Source organism: Melampsora larici-populina, assembly GCF_000204055.1.
Source record: "Melampsora larici-populina 98AG31 unplaced genomic scaffold MELLAscaffold_12, whole genome shotgun sequence".
Classification (NCBI taxonomy): Eukaryota; Fungi; Basidiomycota; class Pucciniomycetes; order Pucciniales; family Melampsoraceae; genus Melampsora; species Melampsora laricis-populina.
This window is the reverse complement of record NW_006768776.1, coordinates 1,453,926-1,476,126: the sequence shown is the minus strand read 5'-3', so window position 1 is coordinate 1,476,126 and position 22,201 is coordinate 1,453,926. Positions and strand designations below refer to the sequence as shown.

Sequence of the window (22,201 nt, the reverse complement as noted above, 5' to 3'; positions counted from 1 at the left end):
TACACAATCCGATACAAACCCCACAAACCTTACAAACCTTCAAACTCAAAACAACCTCCACACTGATCCCACTACAACTACATACAGTAATTCATTCTGAAACCTTCACAAACATACTTTATACAGTAGCACGTTTTCAACACAGCATGTCCAACAACAACCAAACTCATCAGGAGGGTTCGACAAACCCTCCTCCCAACCACATTCACCCTCCTCCTCATCCAAATACCCCACATCCCCATACCAATAATTACGCACACTCACCTATCATATTCAACGGACCCACTCATAACCCCTATGTACAACATCCCACCAGTGCCTACTGGTATCCTCCTCCTGGCTTTTCGTACCCTCATCCATCTTTTGGGTACTCCTCGCCTAGTTGTTCTGGACAAGCTCCAATAATGGGCCCAATGATGTTCGAACAACATCCTTGGCCACCGCCGTATCTGCCAGCTCCAATGTTCCCCAATACAAATGATCCCTCTTACAACTTATCTTGTCATCATCAGCCTCCCTTGACGTCTTGTCATACTACATACCCTGGCCCTTTCTTGACTCCATATCCTATTACAACTACAACTCCTACTCCTCCTACTACCACTATAACTACTCCTGTAACCACTTCGATTCAGGCGTCTTCTGCAACCCCCGCTGCAACAACCCGCAACCAACTCTCTATTACAACCAATCAACCAACTTCCACGGAACCTGTACCTAACGTAATTGTAACACCTGTTCCTAATGTTATCGAAGATATCGTAATCACGATTGAGGAAGAGGAGCAAGTTCCAAATGAAAGAGACTCGGACTGGCCTGAAATAGGTACGTACAATTGGAATTGAGCGTAGAACATTAATACTGAAATTCCATTTGTCTTTGTCCGTCTTTTCATTTGCTATGAATTTAGGTGCACCTCCTATTCGTTTGCTTAGAGGCCCGAAAATGGGCAAAGAGTTCCTCGAAATGCAGAATGGTTTGATGTACATGTACGTGGTAGCACAACATCAAGGCTACGCTTTTTCAATCAAAAGTCATAAAACCAAAAACCAGACAACCATCCGGATTTACTTGCAATGCTCCCTTGGTTACAAGAAGAGTGGTCATAAACTGCCATCAAAAGCTTCTAAAAGGTCTTCCTTGTCCAAGAGGACAGGCTGCTTGTTCGAAGTCTCTCTTAATTACCGCGCTGGAAGGGATCATTGGACTGTCACTCAGGACAGGAAGAATCCATTCAAACATCGTCACAACCATGAGCCTTTTGATCAAACTTACAATATGTCAATTTACCGCAGATTCACCACGGATCAAAATGAACAAATACGCTTATTATCTTCTGCTGGATGTCATCAACACCGCAACCGCTACGCTCCGCTCAGGTTTTCGACCTATTTTGGGAGCGGAGCGCAGTGCTGCGCTCAATCTCACTACGCACAATATCGCTCTTTTTTATTTTTTTTCTTACTTTGGTGTGCGTAGTGCAACACCAGTGTGCGGCGCTCATCACTACAAAAGACCTGAAAAGTCTAAAAAAACCATAAAAAAGAGACTCGAGCCCTGGCTCTGAGCGGAGCAATATGCTTCGCTCAGGACTTTCCTCTCCTCGGAGCGCGGTGCGCAGCCTCCGCTCTGGGTAGCGGAGGTTTGAGCGGATGCCAAAACCGCTCCGCTCACGCTCATTCGAGCGGAGCGGTTGCGGTATTGAATTGTCATGCCACCCAAATTGGGTCCCTCATCAGTGCTGACCCCAGTTCTCGACCTCTAGTGCGGGACATGCACAATGTTTGATCGCGACTTTGACACAACTGGCTCAACAGTCGAAGTCCAGTTCAAGGATTATTTGACTTGATCTCCAAGAGCAAGTGGGCTCATCGAACACTGACTTCAGAGACTGGGACTTTGAAAAACCTCTTTTTTGCCAGCCCGTCCGCTATAGCTCTTGCTCAAAGATTTCCGACAGTGCTCAGCTTGGATTGTACTTTTAAGACAAATCGCTTTAATCTACCTCTGTTACACATAGTAGGAACAACAAATACACATACAGTCAAACCCGCGCACATGCATACCCGCGCACATGCATAACCAGCCAAAATGCATAAGTTTTGGTTTCCACCCAGCTGGTGCGGGCCAATTTTGTCATTAATTGCATAATTATGTCAAAAACCATAATGCATACTTCTTTTCAAGTCCCCAAAGTCATAATGCATGCCTACAAAGCGCCCCAGGATGTGTTTTTTTTCCATTGAACTCTGATCAAATCCTTTGCAAGTAGGATTTTGGCAACATCAGGCAGCAATGAGCCCTCTATGGGGTCAAACCGACCCCTAGTGGTGTTTTTTTCGGTGTCAAAAAAATATCTTGTCCTTGTACCCGCGCAAAATACAAACGTACTATTGCATAAACTTATACAATTTCAACAAAAACCCGTCATAATGCATATTTCAATGCATTTAGGCCAATATGCATACAAATATGCATTATGGGGGTTTATGCCTATTTGCATAACCCGCAATAATGCATAGCAAAAATTGTCTCCCCAATTTATGCATTAGCGCGGGTTTGACTGTAAATCATTCACTGTGGCCATGTCTCAAGAACATCATATTCAACAACAAAGACGATTCAGCGCAGGAGGTCCTTCTCCCTCAAAATTTTGCTACTGATGCAGAACCAGCCTTAATCAACGCAATTGGCACTGTCTTTCCTGAAGCCACACACATCCTATGTGTGTGGCACATCAATATGAACGTTGCTAAGAATTGTAAGGGAAAGTTCACCGACACTGAATGGTCTGAATTTATGAAACTATGGAACTTGTATGTGGCATCTTCGACTACCGAGGATTATGATGCCAACCTTGAGGCGCTTACCAAGATGGCTCAAGCTCACAATGTCTTCGATTATCTGCAAAACACCTGGTTACATAGACCCGAAAAATTTGTTACATTGTACACTTCTAAGTCACCTCATTTTGGTAACTCATCAACATCTTGAGTGGAAGGGAGTCACTTTTGGGCCAAACAATTTCTTGATGGACGAAATAATGATTTTGTAACGTGTTTCAATTCTTTCAGGCGTTTTGAAGAACATCAAATCAGCAAAATCACCATTTCGGTTGGCATTGAAATGACCAAAACTCTTGAGGATCTTCCAATCTTTTTCAAAGAACTTAACGGTGTTGTTTCACATTTCGCATTGAAAAAACTCAAGGAGCAGTACAAATTACTACCAGATTTGCTTCAAAAGCCTTGCACTAACACGTTCCGAGGTGCATGGGGTCTCCCTTGTTCTCACGACCTCGCAACCACCCGTGACACCAGTCAGCTCCTTTTGCCTCAACTGATTCACAACCAGTGGAAGTTGTACATGGAGGTACCTCCTGATAACCACGAAGGCCTTGTAACAGCAGCACAATCCAAATTTGACCTTATCCTAGATTTACCTGAACAAACATTGCGAAAACTCTACGGGGAGATCAGCCAGCTTGAAACTGGTCAATACGCTCTGATACCTATTTGGAACGCTGTTGTCAAGAACAACAATCAAGGACGTCCCAAAGCTACCAAATCCGGAAGATGGCAGTCTCAACATGAAATCAAAGAGTCAAACAAAAAACCTTGTCTCAGCAAATGTAGTTACTGCAAAATTGGTGGACATAAAATCACCACCTGTCCTTCACGTGCTTCTCAGACCGCCATGGCCTCAGGTTCTGGCGAGTCTGGTTTGCGTTTGGATTCAATTTTCGCCGGCGATTCTGAACTGGATGAATTCGACAAGAAGAATGATTTATTCTTTGACGAGACAGCAGAAGTATCCAAACTGTCACATTCAACTGCAAGCTCACAAGATCTGCCCTTCAGCAACTCATCATCTGAACACGATTCAGAAGAAGAGGGTGACCTATGTCCGTTTTGTGACGATGTGCTTCCAAAAGAACCATTGGGGAAGCTGACTCAAATGAAGGCTACATTACTTGTGATTCCAAACATCCGCAAAGGTTTTGGACGTATAGGAGCCATGTCACTGCCAGTGAGTTTCTATACCTTTTGTCTATCTCTTTTGTTTGTATAGGTCTCTTATTCGTTTTTTTTCCTTTGATTGTGTCCAAAGTTCACTCAAACAGCAGACTTCTGCCATCTACATCATGCCGAATCCAAGATTATTCCCATGGTTGTCAGCAAGGGATGGCCGACCTCCATAAATTTTGAGGAATTGCCAAGGTATGTTTTCTCATTTCATTTTGTCGTTCCTCTATTCAATTAGGACACTTACATATGAATCAATTCCACAGGCGTATTGAAAAACATTTGTCTGTCTTGATCAACATAATTAACCAAGTTGAATTGTCCCCTTACCTTCAAGATTGCAAGAAGCGTTTAATCACTAGTGGCCCTTGTTTGCGGCGAATCAATGCCCAGTTTAGCAATTTTGAGGTTGAACAACCAGGCTAGTGAGTCGATTCCTTTCTTCTCAACCTTTAGCACTTTGTTTGTGAACTTGATGCCTGTGTGTTTCTCAGTTACGGGTATCAAGGCTATGAAATCATTGTTAGGTCACTCGAGTCAGCATTCATCAAAGACATTACCTCTGAAGCGCATCTAACTCCTTCAAAGGCAGCCCCCCTTGGACCTGAACTATATTTGCATCAAGTACTTATTCCCGAAATCGCCACATGTTTAATAGCCGAAGATTTAAAACTTGAACGGAATGATCCTGAGGTCCGGTCAACTTTGGAGGCTAGCCGCTCCTTTGGCACTGTAATGTTTCCGAGTCCAGATGATTCCACTAATGATGATGTAATCATCATCACGCCCAAAACCTCGAACACGAAAACATGCCCTGCAACTCGTAAATCATCAGCTGCACATAAGAGTGTGCTTAAATCTCCGGTTGAAGTAAACGTATTGAAGCAACTACCTGGATCAATTGTCCCTTTTGTCAAATCAATTTTCAATCCACCTGCCTTAGGAAATTGTGGTTACCTCGCTATTGCTTCTGCACTCAATCTGAAGAATTGTGACAGTTATGTCACAGTCCGGCGGGAACTGCTAGAAGAGCTGCTGGCCCACAAAGACGACCATCAAAACTTGATATCATCAACTGCTGCGTTGAAGGCCGGAGTGAAGACTAGGCGCACTACGCAATGCAAATCATTTGCCGCGGAAGTCATCGACGATTTGCAAGTTAGACTGCAACCACAAGGGATCACTTGCGAGCGCGAGTACTGGTTACGTATGCATTTCTTGGGCTATGTTATTGACAGTGCTTTTGACCGTCCCCTTGTAGTTTTTGACCCGGTAGAAGCCAACTGTTTCACTTATTTCCCTTATCGCACGCCGCCAAACGACAAGGATCCAATTGTCCTCGCCTTCGTCAATGGGGATCATTTCGTCTATCTTGGAATGAATGGCAAGGCAGTTCCCTTGCCTGGTCTTTACGGCCAAGCCCTCTCGATATCAATTGGCACCACCTATATACCTCAGTGGGTTTTAAAGTATCAAGGCCAATTAGACATGTGGATCAGTCGACACCACATTGATACGCAGTAAATTTCTCTCTCTGTCTTGTTGTTTTGTTTATGTTGTACATGAACGATATTGTTCTGCTTGTTGTTGGTTCTGTGCGCGTTGCTTGTTTTGGTTCTTTTGTGTCTTTACTATGTTTTTTTTCTACTTTTGTCTATGCTCTATGCGCTCTATGCTCTATGCCGCCTGAAATTATGATACTTATGCGTTATGCCATGCATTACAAGTCCCAAACAGTAGACAAGAGAGGACAACCGAGTATCAGAGTCAGAGTCGATACGTGATCATAGGTCATAAAAGACTTTGTGAGGTGAGATGACGAAAGAGTAAAAAAAAACAAATTGCCCGGTTTGCCCGGTTTGTATGAAAACGGGCTGTACCAATGGGTGGCGCCTGGTGTCCGACCCGGTTACGGGCGCCGGATATCGGACACCGGGCGCTAAATAGTGGGATCCTACTTTTTTTGGCGGGGAAGACGAGGCCAAAAGAGGATATATGCTTATATGTGTGTATTATAATATGCTTATGTGTAGGTGAAAAGCCATATACCATGTGTAACGATTGTCAATCCCATGATACCAGTCAACTGATTCCGGGTATTCACATCACAACCTGAAGATAGGACGATCGAAAAGACAGAAAAGTACAAGAAAACCAAGGAACTTCAAAGCGAATGGCAAATCTAATCGATTCAAAGAATGCATTGAAGTTACCAATCTATAATAAATTGAGAAACAAACGAGTCATCTTAGCTTCTTCGTCAGAAAGAAGAATAAACCTTTTAAAATCAATAGTAAAGTCAACCCTCAGGCCTTATCATCGTCCCCTTCTCCCAAGAAACAACTATTGACGTATGATACTTTTTTGCTGCGTTATTTTTAGGGAATCAATCCTGAAGTTGTACCAAGTACATTCAAAGAAGATTTAGATCATGAAACGTTTAATGAATTTGAAGAAATCGATTTAAAAGGTATCAAATATTCATTAACCAACTCAACTGAAAAAGCTATCGAAGTTTATACAAGATTAGTAGTTGAGTTTCTTTCATAGCTTCATAGACCCTTATTCCATCTCAAGGAAAACAAACGCAAACCAATTGATGAAGAAAATTGTTGTGATTTTTTGTTGATTTCAGGAAGAATCACCAGAAAATGCACCTGATTTAGTTATTGGATCAGATACAATTATTCAAAGTTATATTCCAAAATCAAATCAAGCATCCATCATTTTAGAAAAACCTACATCAAAATCAGACCAATTCAAGATTTTAAAAGATTTGGTAACGGCTGATGAAGATAAGATTATTGAAGTGATCACTTCAGTTACCCTGGTTTTTCCTTCTTTACTTTCTCCTGGGTTTAAACTTAAACATTTATCTGAAAAAACTAGGATTTGGTTTGGTGATTTGAATGATGAAGATCTTTTAGCTTAGTTTAGTTGTCCTTCATCTTTTTCTTTTGATTATTATCTTGAACTGATTTTTTTTGTTTGATTAGTATTGAAAATGGTGAAGGGATTGATAAAGCTGGTGGATTTGCTATACAAGGTATCGGGTCTCAATTTATTAAAAGGATTCATGGTGATTATAATAATGTAGTTCAGTCACTTTTTTTTTGCTTTTTTTCGATACCTAAAACTATTATTTGAATTTCTAATTAAAAACTTACACAAATTTTCTTTTCTTTTTCATTTTGATAGGTTGGATTTCCAATTTACGCTTTTTTGAATTTGATGAAATCTTTAATTAATGAAGATGACGAATTCTTGTCAGATTGAGGTTTTGTTTCTATAGTACCTTTATTTTTCTCATTTCTGAATTGATCTTCCTATGTTCGTGTCACAAGATCGTAGTTTCTTTTTCCAGTATAGATCTACCTGTGAATAAATTTCTTGAATTGAACTCCTGCAAAAGCTTTGGTAAGTTTTTTTTACAATATCTAACGTTTGAAGCAGCTTATAAATCTTACTAGTTCGTACTTGGTTTGAATGATTTGCTATTGTAATTCCAACGTACCTCCTCTCTTGGTCTTCTTTCTAAATTATTAATACTTCTTGAATCATATGCATGTCAATATTTCTTTTCATCACGTCAATTTTTGTGCATAGTTTGTCATGGTATCCTCTACTCATTACAGTCACGCAAGGTATAAAAGGCTCAAAAGGTGGATGTGAAGCTGTGTTTCTAAGAAAAGAATCTGAGCATTCATGACAAACGTTGAGTTTGATATGATTATAAATTCAAAGGTTCACCTTCACTTTCTCAAATTTCCAATGGTGGTTCTGAACGTGACTTTCACATTGCTTGTCATTTTATGTAGGTGCTTCTGCGGATCCTCCAAATTCACATCCTCCTTTACGTCATCGTGTACTATTTGGTGCACCAGTTGGTGACTATTTTGATTTTTTGATAAAAATGTTCAAGAAAGAAAAAACACTTTGAGCAATGTGAGACTCTCGATAATGGAACCTATCACTCCAAATCTGTTTTCGTACGTGTCCCGATCAGCAATTTGAAACTCCTCATTCAGTACTCTTGACGCTCGCCGTGACGCTCGCGCACAGCTGTCTCAGCAAACCTTATTTATAATTTACGGCTTGCGGTAAATCCAATTCGAAGCTTGGGTCGAATGATTCCTGTGGCAATCAAACCGGTCAAAATTTCATAGAATTTCATTTTACTTTGATGGTTTAACTTGGGATAAACTGACCGATTTGATAAAGTCAAGTCAGAAAGATTGCAAAAGGTTTAACTGTGTGTTGAAGAAAACAAGGAGAAAACGAGTTAGATTGAGATGAATTGAGAATATGGTTAAATATGTTGTGAAAATAACTTTCAATGGGCTACCAATTTACGATTACATGTTTGAATTCCATAGGCCTCCACTGCGATTCTTTAAATGTGTGAAGTTGTATGCCATGCCATGGTAATCTTAGGATTGAAGTTTTGATAGCTTTCAAAGTTGACTCTATAGAGTTTTACGTATTAGACTATATAGAACCACTAGAGACCACCACTAGTCAAATTCAGTTCTGTTTAACATTCTCTATATCAAATCACATCCAAACAAATCCAGCACTGCATCAGTTTCTCTCAATTTACCATCTTTCCTTCTTAATCATCAGTCCTACCAAGTCTTTTGCCATCTACATCCTCCATAATATCTCCCGCTGACATAAGCTATACTTCAAACCTAGTTCCATGAGCTTTCTTTAATTTTATAAAACCAAATACTTTTGTTTTCTTCAAGGAATTCTTATATTAACCCGTGGTTGATCATTACACGAGCTATAATTCATTTCCCTCCTCAATTCTGAATACTCAAAACTATTGATGTTAAACGATTGAAGGTCTACCTCAACTCGGGTAATCTTTAATACTCATCCATCAACCTCATATTTATCAATTATCAACCCATAAAATTAATCAATCTTCACCTAACACGTGCACATTTAATAAAGACGGCTAATTCTGTTCGTCAAGCCAAGTCGATCAATTTTTCATCAAAAAGAAATCCGAAAAATGACTCAAAGAACTTCACCCACAACTTTGACAACACCAGCATGGAATTCGGCTGAACAAACTGACATACCAAACTTAACAAAACAATCACCTCAATCATGGTCATCTGCTTCATCTCATCATTCTAATTTACAACAACATTCTTTAATTCATCATCATCAACATTCCGAAAAATCTCCTCCTCTCTCTTCTTCTTCTTCTCCTGCTTCGCCTTCTCCCTCTTCTTCTTCTGTTTCTTCTTCTCGTGCTTCTATCAATTCTCAACATCAAGTTGAAAAATTCCTTAAGAACCTTGGGCTTTCGGAATATATTCATATGTAAGTTTATTTCATTTTGATCAGATATTATTTTCTTGATTTCCTTATCGCTTACTCATCTTGGTATTTCTAACCTTTCTTTTTAGATTTTTGGCAGAAGGTTTTGACACAATGATGTAAGTTTAATTGATCATTTTAAAATGCCCAATCGGCTGTATGAACAAAAAAGTTTGGAGAAGAGAAAACATCAACTCATGCTACTTGTTACCTTACCTTTTTTGTTGTCTTGACAGTTCAATCGAAGCCATCACTGAGGATGATATGGAGCACATGTCAATGAAACGTGGTCATAGACGTGTTCTACAAAGAGCTTTGTCGGCAAGAGGTACTAAGATTGATCAAACTCTTCCATCTCAGCCGCTCTTCTCAGTACATCCTAGTAAGTCACCAACCAAAAACCTTGTCGCTTTGGCTTTGTATATCTTGGAAACTTATTAGAGTGATTTGTTTTGAACTTCCAGGTCATCTTAATCAATCATCTCATACTCCTTCTGAGAGGGAAAGCGAATCAGGATCAGTGACGCTCAACTCTAACACTTCTGCTCCCATCAATTCACGTAAGTAATCCTGCATCCAAACCCCCCACATGCATAATCAAAAGATTTCATATATCTGACTTTCACTTCTTAATCTTATGTAGTGGTTGAATTTCCAAGTCATCAATTCTCAGTACATCAACAACAAACTCTTTTAAGACCAAGAAGTGTTTCATCTGAATCTACTCAAACCAAAAACTTAGATCAAGAGAATTGGACGGATTCTATTGGATCTCATTCTCGACCATTCCCTAAAACTTTGATCGTCTCTACTCCTAATTTTCAAAATTCAAATCCTAAACGTAAATATCAAAGACATCCTAAACCTGAGTATGTTAATTTTCTTTTGATAATTTTTTTTATTAATTAAACTGATACATATTTTTGTTCATTTTTTTTACCGTTACTTAGCCTTAATGCACCTGTGAGTTTACTTTCTTTTGGAAATCTGTTCTTATATCTTGTTTGTTTATAATTCAATAATGTTTTGATCACTAATTATTTTTTGAAATTTTATTTGATTAGGAAAAACCATTGTCTGCATATGTGATGTTTAGTAATCAAGTAAGAGAAGAATTAAAAGGTCAACAAATCTCTTTCACTGAAATGTAAGTCATAAAAATCCGATCATATTTTTGAAAAAAACATTGAGGATTGATCAGAAACTTATTTTGAAATTATTATCTTCTTTATAGTGCTCGACTTGTTGGTGATCGATGGAAAAATTTATGTCCTCGATTAAAAGATGTAAGTGACTAATTGTAACTCTTGAATAATGATAGTAAAAGAGATTCAAGAATCTGATACTTGATGGTTTTGTACTTTTAGTCGATCATTAATCGAGCAGCTGAAGCTAAAAACGTTTGGTCACTTCAAATGGATCAATACAAAAAAACACCAGAGGTAAGCGTTTCCCAGAAGTATAAAATACAAAACGTTAAAATTAATTTGATTTTTCTTGATAGTACGTGAATTATCAAGTATATGTAAAAGAGTTTAAAGCGAATAATGGGAAATCAAAGTCATCAAATCGACCCAGTTCATCAGGAAATCAACCAACTAATTCTTCCAACCCGAAACCCAAAATTAACTCATTACCATCATCTTTTCATAAACCAGAAGAAATAAACAAAAGTGAAGAAGAAGAAGAGGAAGAGGAAGAGGAATTAGAAGGGGAAGGGGAAGAATCTTCTTCGGAATCAGAAGTAGAACAACAACCTAACTCATCATCCAAACGAATAAAATTGTCAAGTATTGAAACTCATTTACCATTCTTAAACATCTTAAAACCTTTGAATACTCATCATCATCATCAATCTCAACCTAACTCTTCTACTTCTACTACTGATCCTATGAATTTTCCAAGAAGATCTTCAACTAACAATACATTCTTTGAGAATAATTCTTCTAGAGGGATGAGATTACCTGTAGATCTTAGACACTTAACTTCTTTAGCTTCTTCTTCTTCTGCTTCTTCTAAAGATTCAAAAGTTTAGATTTCTTTCCTTTTAAGTTTAGATCTATCTTCTTTTTTGGATTTTTATTTTCTTTAGGTAGATTAGCATTTTTTTTTGGAATTTTATCATTATCATTATCTTCGTTGTTTTTTGCATTATCTTTTTTTAATGATCTTTTTCTGTTACTCTTTTTGTTAGCAAAAAACCTCACATATACATCTTTGGAATATCTTATAAATGTATTTCGATAATTATAAAAGATAATACTACTACTACTAATAATAATTATTATAATGAGCGTAAAATGTCTCACTGGTTATTCACAAAGAACCCCACTTAGGCCGGGGGCGAATCTGAAAAAATTGCGTCAAAAGGCGCGCTCCCAAAACCAGAAAGTAGGTATGTAGGCGCACCCAAAACTACTGTAGTGAGTGCTGCTTACTTGGTTGTGTTCACTGGTCACACAAACTCTCACTATTATGTCATTGAGAAAGATCAAGCACAGATCCCAAGGCAACAACTGGTCCAAGTGGAATGAAGAGCCAATTGAATGTATTTTGCTGTCAAAATCCTCCAGATCCTGCTGAATTGGCTTTTCCCTGCTTTCTCACCGCCAAAGAGTGTGACCACTCAGCTGACACAGGCGAGGAGAGATGCACCTATTGTGACCATGTCGTGGATGGTAACACCAAAAAACAACTCTACAGAAGATCCAATCAACTTCAAACAAATTAAATCAAAGTGATTTGAATTGAAGATGTTGAAAACCAATCAATCAAAAGATTTTTGGGTCCAGATGACTTGAAGGAATTTGATGAAGGTTTGGAATCTTGTTCAGAAAATCATATGGCCTCTGATACTCATTTGAAGCTGGCATTATGAATGAGTTTCAAAGAGTTTACCCGAATTGGTATGAGACGTGAGTAGGTTTATGATACGCGGCAAGGATTTTCGAATGCGCGACTTGGCCCTGCGTACGTCCAGATTACGTCGCCATAAGTGAGACTTGTACTTTGACTGTTAAGCTTGTTCGATTTCAACTCAACAACAACAACAACCAAGAAGTGAATAGGATGACTTCAAACCCTCAAACTAGATTAACATTATCATACGATCCCTTAAACCAATTACGATCAGAATTTATAATCAAATCAAACTCACGTCAATTCTCATCACAATTTTCAAATTTATATTATCAAAGATTATTAAAATTAAAATCAAATTTACAATCATCTTCAAAAGTTAAATGGAAAGATGAATTTAAATCTGTTAGGATCTTGGATATTCTTGTTGGTCAAAAGATGGTCGTTATTGGAACTGTTTATTGTGATTTGAAATTTAAACCTAATGTTTTAGATGACCTTTCGAGAGAAGTAAGTCATGGATCTTTTAAAAAGTTTCCCAAAGAATGTTGAATGTTGATTTGGGTTTTGGATAGCATCATTTAGGTACTACTAGTAGTTTGAAGAAATGGGTTTCTAAAGATGATCAACAGATCACGGTCATGTTAGAAGACGAATCTGGTAGGATCAAACTATTATTTGATCATCCAGAAGAGTTTAATTTCGTCACTGGTAAGTCCTTTCCAAACCGAACCAAACGCGTCTTCTGGAATTTCTAATCCTAAACGACACTCAAACCGTTTGATTTGAATTAAAATAGGTACAGTGATGGCAGTTTTAGGAGAAGAAACTGAGAATGGAGATTTCAAAGTACATGAGATAGTGAATGCAGGAGTACCGAAACAAAGCATTCGATCCGACCTCAAAGAAGAAGAAAAAGAAGCATGGGTCGGAATCATTTCAGGTTTAGATTTAGATGGAATCGAAGCTATCAGATTAGATCATCGATGTGAAGTTTTATCAGATTGGTTAAATGGTCAAATCGGATCTGAAGAAGAAAAGTCTTTAGGATTAAGTGTGAGTAGGCTGATTATTGCTGGAAATTCAGTGAGAGCTTCTAGTTCAAGTTCTAATCCGATTAAAGTTAAAGATAGTAAAAAACCTGTAAGTCTGATAGATTTCCTTTGACGGTTTTGGTTTGATTTATTCTCGTTTTTCAAGAAAGTTGATTGGGTTCTTTTCGTTAGAAACGTTACGGTTATGATCCTTCAAGTTATACGGCTTTACCTATCGAAAGATTAGATCAAGTTTTAGCTGAAATCGATTTACCAATCGATTTGATTCCTGGTTCAAATGATCCGACTACTCAAGCTTTACCACAACAACCTTTACATCAATGTTTATTACCTAAATCGAATTTTGAAAAACAGAATAATAATCTTGTGAATGGTCCTAATCCTTGGTGGGCGAAGATTGGTGGACAAACGTGAGTGAGTTCTTAAGTGGTTTTGTTTTTAAAGAATGAAGGATTCTGATTTGGAAGATATGATTCACACTTAGGTTCTTAGGTACATCAGGCCAAAATCTAGATGATGTTTATAGATATGTAACACATGAAGATCGATTGAAACTAGCTATTCAAATGTTAGAATGGAATCATATCTCACCCACTTCACCTGATACACTTTGTAAGTTTTCAATCCGATCGAATCTAAACCACTTTCTTCACTTTGATTTTATACCGGTTTTAAGAATTGATGGGGTCTTGTTTTTTGGGAGGTTCTTAGGGTGTTATCCTTTTAAAGATCATGATCCATTTATTTTAGAAGAATTACCTAAAGTGTTCTTTATTGGAAATCAACCCAAGTTTGAAACCGAATTAGTCACTTTTCCATCAGATGATCAAACTAAAAGTCAGTCAACTTTGCTATATGTTGATAACCATACGATTAAAGAATGCTGACTCGAAGTTCGATTTGGATTTGTTTCGATTAGATGTAAAACAAACCAGAGTGATTCTGGTACCAAGGTTTTCAAAAACGGGTATCATCGTTTTAATTAAACCTTCTACATTGGAATGTAAGAGTATTACACTTTTAAAAGAAATGGTCAAAGGTTCAAACGAATCGGATGATGAAGAGAATCATGAAGATTTGATTGAAAATGAAAAAATCGAATTCGAAATGGATGAAGATGATGAAGATGAATAAATAGCAAAAACAAAAATAAAGAGAAAAAAACCAAATGAGATTTGAAGTTTCTTTTGTTGTTGTTGATGTTTAATTTAATTTAATTTGTTTGTTATTAACATAATTATTGGACCCAAAAATATGTAATTGAATTGCATGCAAATTGTTTAGATTCTTTCAAGATTTGGTTTATGATTTTGAAGAATTTAAGAAGAGGTTATAAGTCATTGATAAATCATTGATTAGGTTCAGTAAGATTCAACTTTCAGATGCACAAGACTACTTCTTCAACTCAACTCCGGCTATGACTCATGAAGATGCTTTGTTTGTGGAATCCAATATCCTTGGTATTGAAATCCATCTTTTCTGTCTTATTGTATTGCCCTTGGAATTCTCACTTTGAAAGAGAATTTGAAAGCAAAGAGAAGATTTTGATTGTGCTTATGAAAACAGCTTGGTACATATACAAAACTTGACTGAAAAAGCAACAAGTACTGCTTTGATGCCTCACAGAAAGGGGAGCCTACTTCTGATAGGCTTATTTCAAACAATACCACCAAATGCAGAATAAGTCGTGCCTCCTGTTAACTTTGTAGCCCATTTGAACTATCAACTTGATTGACCCACTGGCATCAAATTGCAGGAACATTCAATCACCAGTCCAAAAAAATCAAGAGAAATCATCTCGCACATGGTCCGAGGACCGATCAAACGGAGCGAGTTTCCATTAAAAGATGTACCGATGATGTCACCTCGCTGCGGGAATCCTCTGAACTTGCCCGCTTTCAAGGTTTGGAGTTAACAATTTTGGCTGCTGGCATGTTGGTCATCTGTACAATTTGAACACTTGATCGGCGGTATGGGTTGTGACTCCCGCGGGGAAGGGGGGGCTTTTTTATTTACGTACGTGATCTTGGGCAGGCTGAAGTGGTGACGAGGTTTCAATTGAGTGGCACTAGAAATTCTTTTAGAATAAGTTGTAGAACGATGAATTGGAATTGGTGGATGTAGAAGAACTTAAGCCGAGGGAAGTGCGGAGTTTATAAGGGAGTTTGTGATGGCTGGGCTGGCATATTCATCAACCGAATTTGAATGTTGAAGCCTTCATATCTCATTCTATAGTTACCCTACTTTCCAAAATGCATAGGCAAGATTAAAATCAAAATCCTCACACTGATCGATTTCCATTGGAGAACTGATTGATAGATGGAAGGAAATCATATGGAAACACTGAAACTGATCATGACCCTACACCCACATCCAATCTCACATATAACGTATTATCTGAACATTCTTGTGGATACTTTATCCAAATAAATAGTAAGCTCGAGCCATCTTCATCGTCAGGATGGTCAATGAGCGGTAAAGATCAGTGAGGGTGACCTAATTACAAGCAGGAAGGAAATATAGACTGATGAATATGTAATTATTTGGGACCATTCTCAGTCTTAACTTCATCCTTCGCCCTTTAGAATACTGTTCGACGTCATCTTCTTCGAAAGTGATCTGGAAGATGGTCTTAAAGTCAATTTCAAGGTTTTTTTTTTCAATTTGCACCCATGTAATTTGAGTCTCACGATCATGATGGATGAACTCAGAGACTGCCTTGTTAGAATCTTTTCATCGGTTTAAACAATCATCTCAACTTGAAGGAACGTGTTTGAGGTTTTGGAATTCAGTTATGAAAAAGAATATCAAACAGGCGTGGTTAAATTCAAACTCTATCCATCCTGCAACAGTCAACTCGCCGCGGAGAGAATTTTAAAGGGCGAATGATCATTGAAGTTTCGGATCTTGCTTGGATAGAACTCATCATGACTCGAAAGAAAGTATATCAGTTGAACTTGTACATATTTAAATTCAACCCAACCCATCACCGGTCATGATCAGAATGAGGTGATACCAACTTGAAGGTTTTACTTTGAGTCTTTGCAAAGCGGATGAGCTGTGATAGCTGTGATTCGAGAATGCGCAAGAAGAACCAAGAAAGAAAAGAACAGAACGAAACGAATTCCAAAACAAGAATCCAGAGTTTCTAACTGGGTTTGAGTCCACTCGTCAGTTAAGCTTACCATGCTCGTCCAACACACATATTGAGATATCTTCAGACCCACACTCAACTCCGCCTCACTTCAAACCTTATCATGTAATATATGTACGAGCAAGGAAACAGTGGCCGTGGAAAGTGGTTGATTGAAAGAGATAGTGTACATTGAAGACTTGAGATTTTTTTTTGAATCTCAAGTCAATCGTGGAAGGTCAACATATCAATCATATCAATCACTTCAAAATCAATCAATCACTTTATCATTCCAAGTTATATCATCGATGCGCATATGATTGATTTCTACATATCAAACTTATTCCTTTAACCTCTTCACTTTATACTATTACTGTTCCACTATAAAAATTATATACCCTATCTATTTCCATTTGCCATCACATAATCACCCTTCACCTGAAGGTGTTTCGTGTCTGTTCTAGGTTTATCAAATTGATTGATAAAATCCGTATCTTTCGTATTCTTCCGTTTGCAAGTGTCATATTTATTATATCCGAGTTCAAAGTAGGAATCTGTTGTATCTAGGTTGAGTGGATTCTTTTTGTTGCTCAAGTTGTCTAATCTTGCTGATGATTTTTTGCGAGCTCACAGGATTTCTTGATTCTCGGGATTAAAAAAATCTAGCTTGAAGATCAGTGGCGGTGAGTCTGACGGTGGAAATCGTCGAGGTGATCTTGTAAATGAGTGAGCCTTCAATAGATCTAAAGGGTTTTGTCGCTGGATCTGATGCGAATCTTTTTGTGCTTCAAAGTGTCCTTTTCTACTCGTCTTCATACATCTATCATGAGTCCGACGTCGAGCAGTCTCAATAATACTAGTCATCACCTTGATGATTATTATCATCCAAATCATCATTCTTCTCTTAATCAAAATCATCATCATCATCATAATCCATCTCAGTCATGTTTCCTTGGTCTCCATCTTAACCACTCACTATCTGAATCCAATGCTACTCTGACCACCGAATTACTCAGTTTCAATCCATCTTATAATTACGCAAATGCGGTTTCACCCCTCTCAGACGTAAGCCATCATAACAGTCTTCACGCTAGACTACCAATCACAACCAATTCTCTCTCGGACTCGAGCCATTCAGTTGCATCTTTATCTCCATTGTCATCTCATTTCTCTTCAGATCAGGGGACTCGCTGTAAGTTTAACAAGTTGAAAGCTATTGCCACTGGCCATCAATCTTTACTTTGATCTTCGAAATAGAAGATATTCTGATGTTGATTCATCATTCAATTTCAATAGTCAGTTCCCAATCACCGCCAATGCCTCAAACTCATTTTCAACTTAGCTATCAATCATCTACCCCTGTGGCTATAAACCACGAACAAAAACAGAATTCCGTCCTTCAGCTGGACCCAAATTGGAACAGAATCCATCCAACCAATTACAAATCAACTAGACATCAACATAACCATTCAGAACAAACCTCCGTTCAACCATCAAAACCATCATATTCAGATGAATCTTTAAAATCTCTCACTTTGATTGATCAACACAAAACTCAAGAAGATCAAAGAAAACAATGGTCAAAACATCAAAATCATGAAAAACTTGTTTTAGTTGAAGAAGACATTCATTCGATCACTAATCAAACTCAAATCACTAACAATTTAGTCTATGCACGAGATCATGCTGAGATCATTGGACATAGTCGAACGGTTTGTGGAAGGAAATATCGAGAATATCCGTTAGTTGAGATTTAGATTTGTTTGCATATGTATCTGATTTGATTGTAACTGACATTGAGGTTTACATAGATGTCAATTTTGTAAGCTGCTTTGATCACTTTACGTATCCATCCATATCTTTGGGATTAAGATACGAACCCGAACAATTTCCAAGAAGTAGTAGGGAAATCAGAAGTTTGATAGATTGAATCTTTTATTTTCCTCTGTTTTTTTCTGCATATCATCAAAGGCAACAAACTTTTTGCAAGACCTTCTACTTTACTTCAAGTAAGTTTTCATTCTTGATCTATCATTTTTAAACAAAACTATATGAAACCTTGACTGATCTGATCATCAATCATTTACCTCTTCCAGCATAATCGTACGTTGAAAAATCTCAATGATCTTCCAAAGTACACGACGTATCAATGATCTGAACAGCATGACTGATTTGCTCATTGTTTCATTGATATATTCAATTCATACGACCAAAACAGGTGTTCATACAGGAGAAAGACGTAAGTTCAGGACTATCCCTCACTGAAATCTTCTTACCAAAAACAAGGAATGAATGATACTAAAGTCACTGTCTTGATGTTTGGTATCTGCTATCCATGTTGGGTATGTTTGTGTGCCATATCACAGCGTATAAATGTGAAGTTGAAAACTGTAAACAAACCTTCAACATCCTTTCTAATGCTCGAAGGCATACTAAGAGACATTTAAGCTCGATCGAAAGTTGTGGAAGTTTTGATCAAGAATGAAATTAGTGCAATAGATCAAAACTGTTGATGTTGTGTCTATTTTCTACTTATGTGTGTGCGAACTTGTGTGTGGCTTTCACTAGGATACACCTATGTGACATGTAGTAGTTAGTGTTTAGCTCAGTGCCGATGGCGGAGTAGCTAGATCCCTCGTCACTCTACGACTTGGGATCCTATTAGCTAACGTGCCTTGATCCACCATCGGCACTCAACAGGTACTTATGCAATTGTCACTCTACGACTTGGGATCCTATTAGCTAACGTGCCTTGATCCACCATCGGCACTCAACAGGTTATGAGCCTGCGTCTAAAATAGCTGCATTGAAATTCCCAGATATTCTAGATTCTTCAAACTTAATCTTGAAAATTCATTTTTATTAATAGAGTGACCACCCGATCAATCAAACTTAAATCGGATATTCGACCTGGAATCTAAACCGAAGATGACTCGTGCAGCTGCAAAGGCATTCGCCAATAGGTTTGCATCAATGACTAAAGATCTGCCGATTAAGTTAAGCAGCATCGCGAAACTGGAAGTCGACGGTTCAAACTTTACAACATGGGAACGTAATATTACAAATTACTTAGAGCATCCGCACTCGTGCGGTAAATCGCGTGCGGTAAGGTAAAATTTACCGCAACTGCGGGGCCTTTCCCACACTGGTGAGAAATTAGGCCCGCGGTAGTTAACTTTTGATCGATTTGCGTTAGCGAATCGGTAAATTTACCGATTGGCTAACGCATGTGGTAGCCAAATTACCAGCCCCCTCTTCACTTCTCAAGCACACCAACTTGCCAACTTGCCAACTTGACTCAACTCCGACTCAACTCCTCTTGATTCCTCTCGACTCAAAACACCCGACTTAAGAATCAATGGAGACCCGACTGTCTTCTAATTCATCAAACTAATGGGTATGTCTGGTTTCTTACTGTATGATTCTCTTTATCCAACATTGATTAAGATTGTTCTACTTTACATGTGATTATATATATGTTCATTGAGATTTTAGATTTATCAATATCGAATTGGGTTTAAAAGGGTTTTAGATCAAAGTGGATCAATTTCTGATCGTTTGTTTTGATTTTAGAAGGTTTTGAACATGTCTTGTCGTTTGGATTGACTTCAAAAGGATTTGAAAAATAGATATCACATTCAACTGTAGAGGGGAACTATGCAAAAGGGTCTTCATTATCTGCATTTCTTTTCAAATTCTCAATGGTCTTCAACATGACAACTTTTAATTGATGGTGCAATGAATTTTTGTTTGCTTGTCTACAAACCTCTCTGTGCCAACCATCCAGTGGTGATGAGATCTCAAGTTACTCTCAAATGAACTTCCCTGTCCCAAAGCTCTTCTTCCCTGGCAGGGATCGCTTGAAATGCACTGATTGACTGAAAAGTCGATTGATTTTTTTGTTTGGTATATTTTGAGTCTGTAAACTCTGCATCAGTGTGGAAACTCAAATTACCTCTCAAGTTAGTTAACTACCGTGCAGGTAATTTTGGCACGAGTGTGAAATTTGGTCACGTTAAGTAATTTTTTACTTAATGTAGAGGTTGTTACCGCACATGACCAAGTTAACAACCGCAAACGAGTGCGGATGCTCTTAGCTTTGATTCCCGATGTTGCCGACTATCTTGAACCTACTATGATTCCGGGGGATGAGAATTACAGGCCCAAATATGCTGAAGTGGTAAACAGTATCTTGTACTGGACGATGCATGACGAGCTGTCTAGGATGGTGGACAGTATTGAGCATCCGTGTGGGCGTTTAGCTGAGCTTAGGAAACAATTTTCAAAAGTTTCGTTTGCCGGAAGATGTGCTAAGTTGATTGAACTCAATGACTTGAAATATGATAGTGGTGTAGGAAGTTTAGAAAGTCATTTGAATGTGTTAAGGAAGAAGAAAGAAGATTTGAAAATGATTGGATTGGATTTATCGGATGAGATGTTTGCTATTATCGTCAGGAATTCAATGCCAGCAGACTTTCCAAATGTAGATGCAGCTTTTGAAGACCGTATTGCGCAAAATCCGGCAACTGTAATCACAACTAGTGATGTACAGAAGGCGATTACGGCGGCTGATATTCAATATCGAAGAGTTAAAGGTCCAGAGGCTTTGAAGGTCACGACTCGTATTCCTCCGACAAGTGGTAACTCGTCAGCATCCACTTCGTTCAACACGTACAGGCCACAAAGATGTTACAACTGTAACGGATTTAATCATTTTGCGAATCAGTGTAGACGCAAACGTCAATTTCAATCTCGTGAGAAGGCATCTACCAGCGGATCTGTCAAGACTAATGAAGTCGAGTTAGAAATGGCTGAATTGGATCTTCAACCTTGGGATGATCCTAAAGATGTTACTGTTAGTGACGTTCGCCTGAATACTTCAGTTGATGATGCTATTTTTGATACCGGGGCTACCCACCACATTTTTAATTCACCAGAAACATTCATGAATCTCAAGAAGATATCACCGATTAAGAGCATCTCCTATCGTCTCGGTAAACGGCTTCGGTACGGTAAATTTTACCGTACCAAGGGTCAAAACTCCCAATCGTGTCAAAATCATGCATCGGTACCCACAGAATCTGTAGAAATTCTGTAGAGGTCCAGTAAATTTGCTGGACCTCTACCAATTCTGCAGAGGTCGGTATCTGCAAATCTGCTCGACTTCTACCGAGACGATCCTACAACTCATCCTCAAATCAGTCCCACTCTATCCCACTACACCTGTATCACCATCAAACACCAATTTCATCTTGTAAATTCTCCGTTTTCTGTGATCAATGGTTTTCAAATGGTCATATAGATAACTTGGCTGTTCTCTAATTGATCTTTTTCTAATTGATCTTTTTCTAATCGATCGTTTTTTGATTGACTTTTTTCAATCGTTTGTTTTCAGCTCGTTTGATTTCAGCTCGATTGTTTTCAGCTCGATTGTTTTCAAGTCAATTGTTATGAAGTCAATCATCTTGTTTTCAAAGTGATTGTTCTGAAATCAATTGTCATCAGATCAATTGTCTTTGCAAACTGATTGTGCTCGGATGGATTGTTGCGTGATAGAACATGAGATTTGCAGTTTTTTTTACCGAACATACGATAGTGGCAATGAGGTGTTTCTGTACAGTATGTACTGTACTTTGTTTGATATAATGCAACGATAGTGGATTTCCACCGTTCTGTATCAAGTGATACCGTACCGAGTCAGTATGTACAGAAAATTTACAGAAAATTTACTCGAACGATAGGAGATGCTCTAATGTGATGGTTGCTGATGGGTCTACTAAGGCGGTGATTACAGG

At 38.2% G+C, this 22,201-nt stretch overlaps 4 protein-coding genes across 4 annotated transcripts; all 4 read left to right on the top strand.

The window, feature by feature from the left end:
- Nucleotides 1–6,198: 6,198 nt before the first annotated feature.
- On the top strand, nucleotides 6,199–7,301 carry MELLADRAFT_85040 (uncharacterized protein; the record flags this gene model as incomplete). The annotated part of the gene is made up of 5 exons (XM_007408429.1): nucleotides 6,199–6,318; nucleotides 6,408–6,557; nucleotides 6,661–6,956; nucleotides 7,022–7,121; nucleotides 7,224–7,301. The coding sequence occupies 5 exons, from the start codon at nucleotides 6,199–6,201 to the stop codon at nucleotides 7,299–7,301; spliced, it is 744 nt and encodes a 247-aa protein (XP_007408491.1).
- Nucleotides 7,302–9,045: 1,744 nt separating this feature from the next.
- Nucleotides 9,046–11,394, top strand: MELLADRAFT_85039 (uncharacterized protein; the record flags this gene model as incomplete). The annotated part of the gene is made up of 10 exons (XM_007408430.1): nucleotides 9,046–9,362; nucleotides 9,449–9,478; nucleotides 9,596–9,741; nucleotides 9,824–9,919; nucleotides 10,003–10,228; nucleotides 10,310–10,322; nucleotides 10,424–10,506; nucleotides 10,594–10,645; nucleotides 10,727–10,801; nucleotides 10,864–11,394. The coding sequence occupies 10 exons, from the start codon at nucleotides 9,046–9,048 to the stop codon at nucleotides 11,392–11,394; spliced, it is 1,569 nt and encodes a 522-aa protein (XP_007408492.1).
- Nucleotides 11,395–12,428: 1,034 nt separating this feature from the next.
- MELLADRAFT_35023 (uncharacterized protein) lies at nucleotides 12,429–14,407 on the top strand (the record flags this gene model as incomplete). The annotated part of the gene is made up of 7 exons (XM_007408431.1): nucleotides 12,429–12,732; nucleotides 12,804–12,929; nucleotides 13,018–13,340; nucleotides 13,445–13,683; nucleotides 13,758–13,885; nucleotides 13,985–14,110; nucleotides 14,211–14,407. 7 exons carry the CDS (start codon nucleotides 12,429–12,431, stop codon nucleotides 14,405–14,407), a joined length of 1,443 nt encoding a protein of 480 aa, XP_007408493.1.
- Nucleotides 14,408–17,231: 2,824 nt separating this feature from the next.
- On the top strand, nucleotides 17,232–18,891 carry MELLADRAFT_105224 (uncharacterized protein; the record flags this gene model as incomplete). The annotated part of the gene is made up of 7 exons (XM_007408432.1): nucleotides 17,232–17,598; nucleotides 17,703–18,147; nucleotides 18,218–18,228; nucleotides 18,378–18,415; nucleotides 18,503–18,509; nucleotides 18,625–18,645; nucleotides 18,773–18,891. 7 exons carry the CDS (start codon nucleotides 17,232–17,234, stop codon nucleotides 18,889–18,891), a joined length of 1,008 nt encoding a protein of 335 aa, XP_007408494.1.
- Between the last annotated feature and the right edge of the window lie 3,310 nt (nucleotides 18,892–22,201).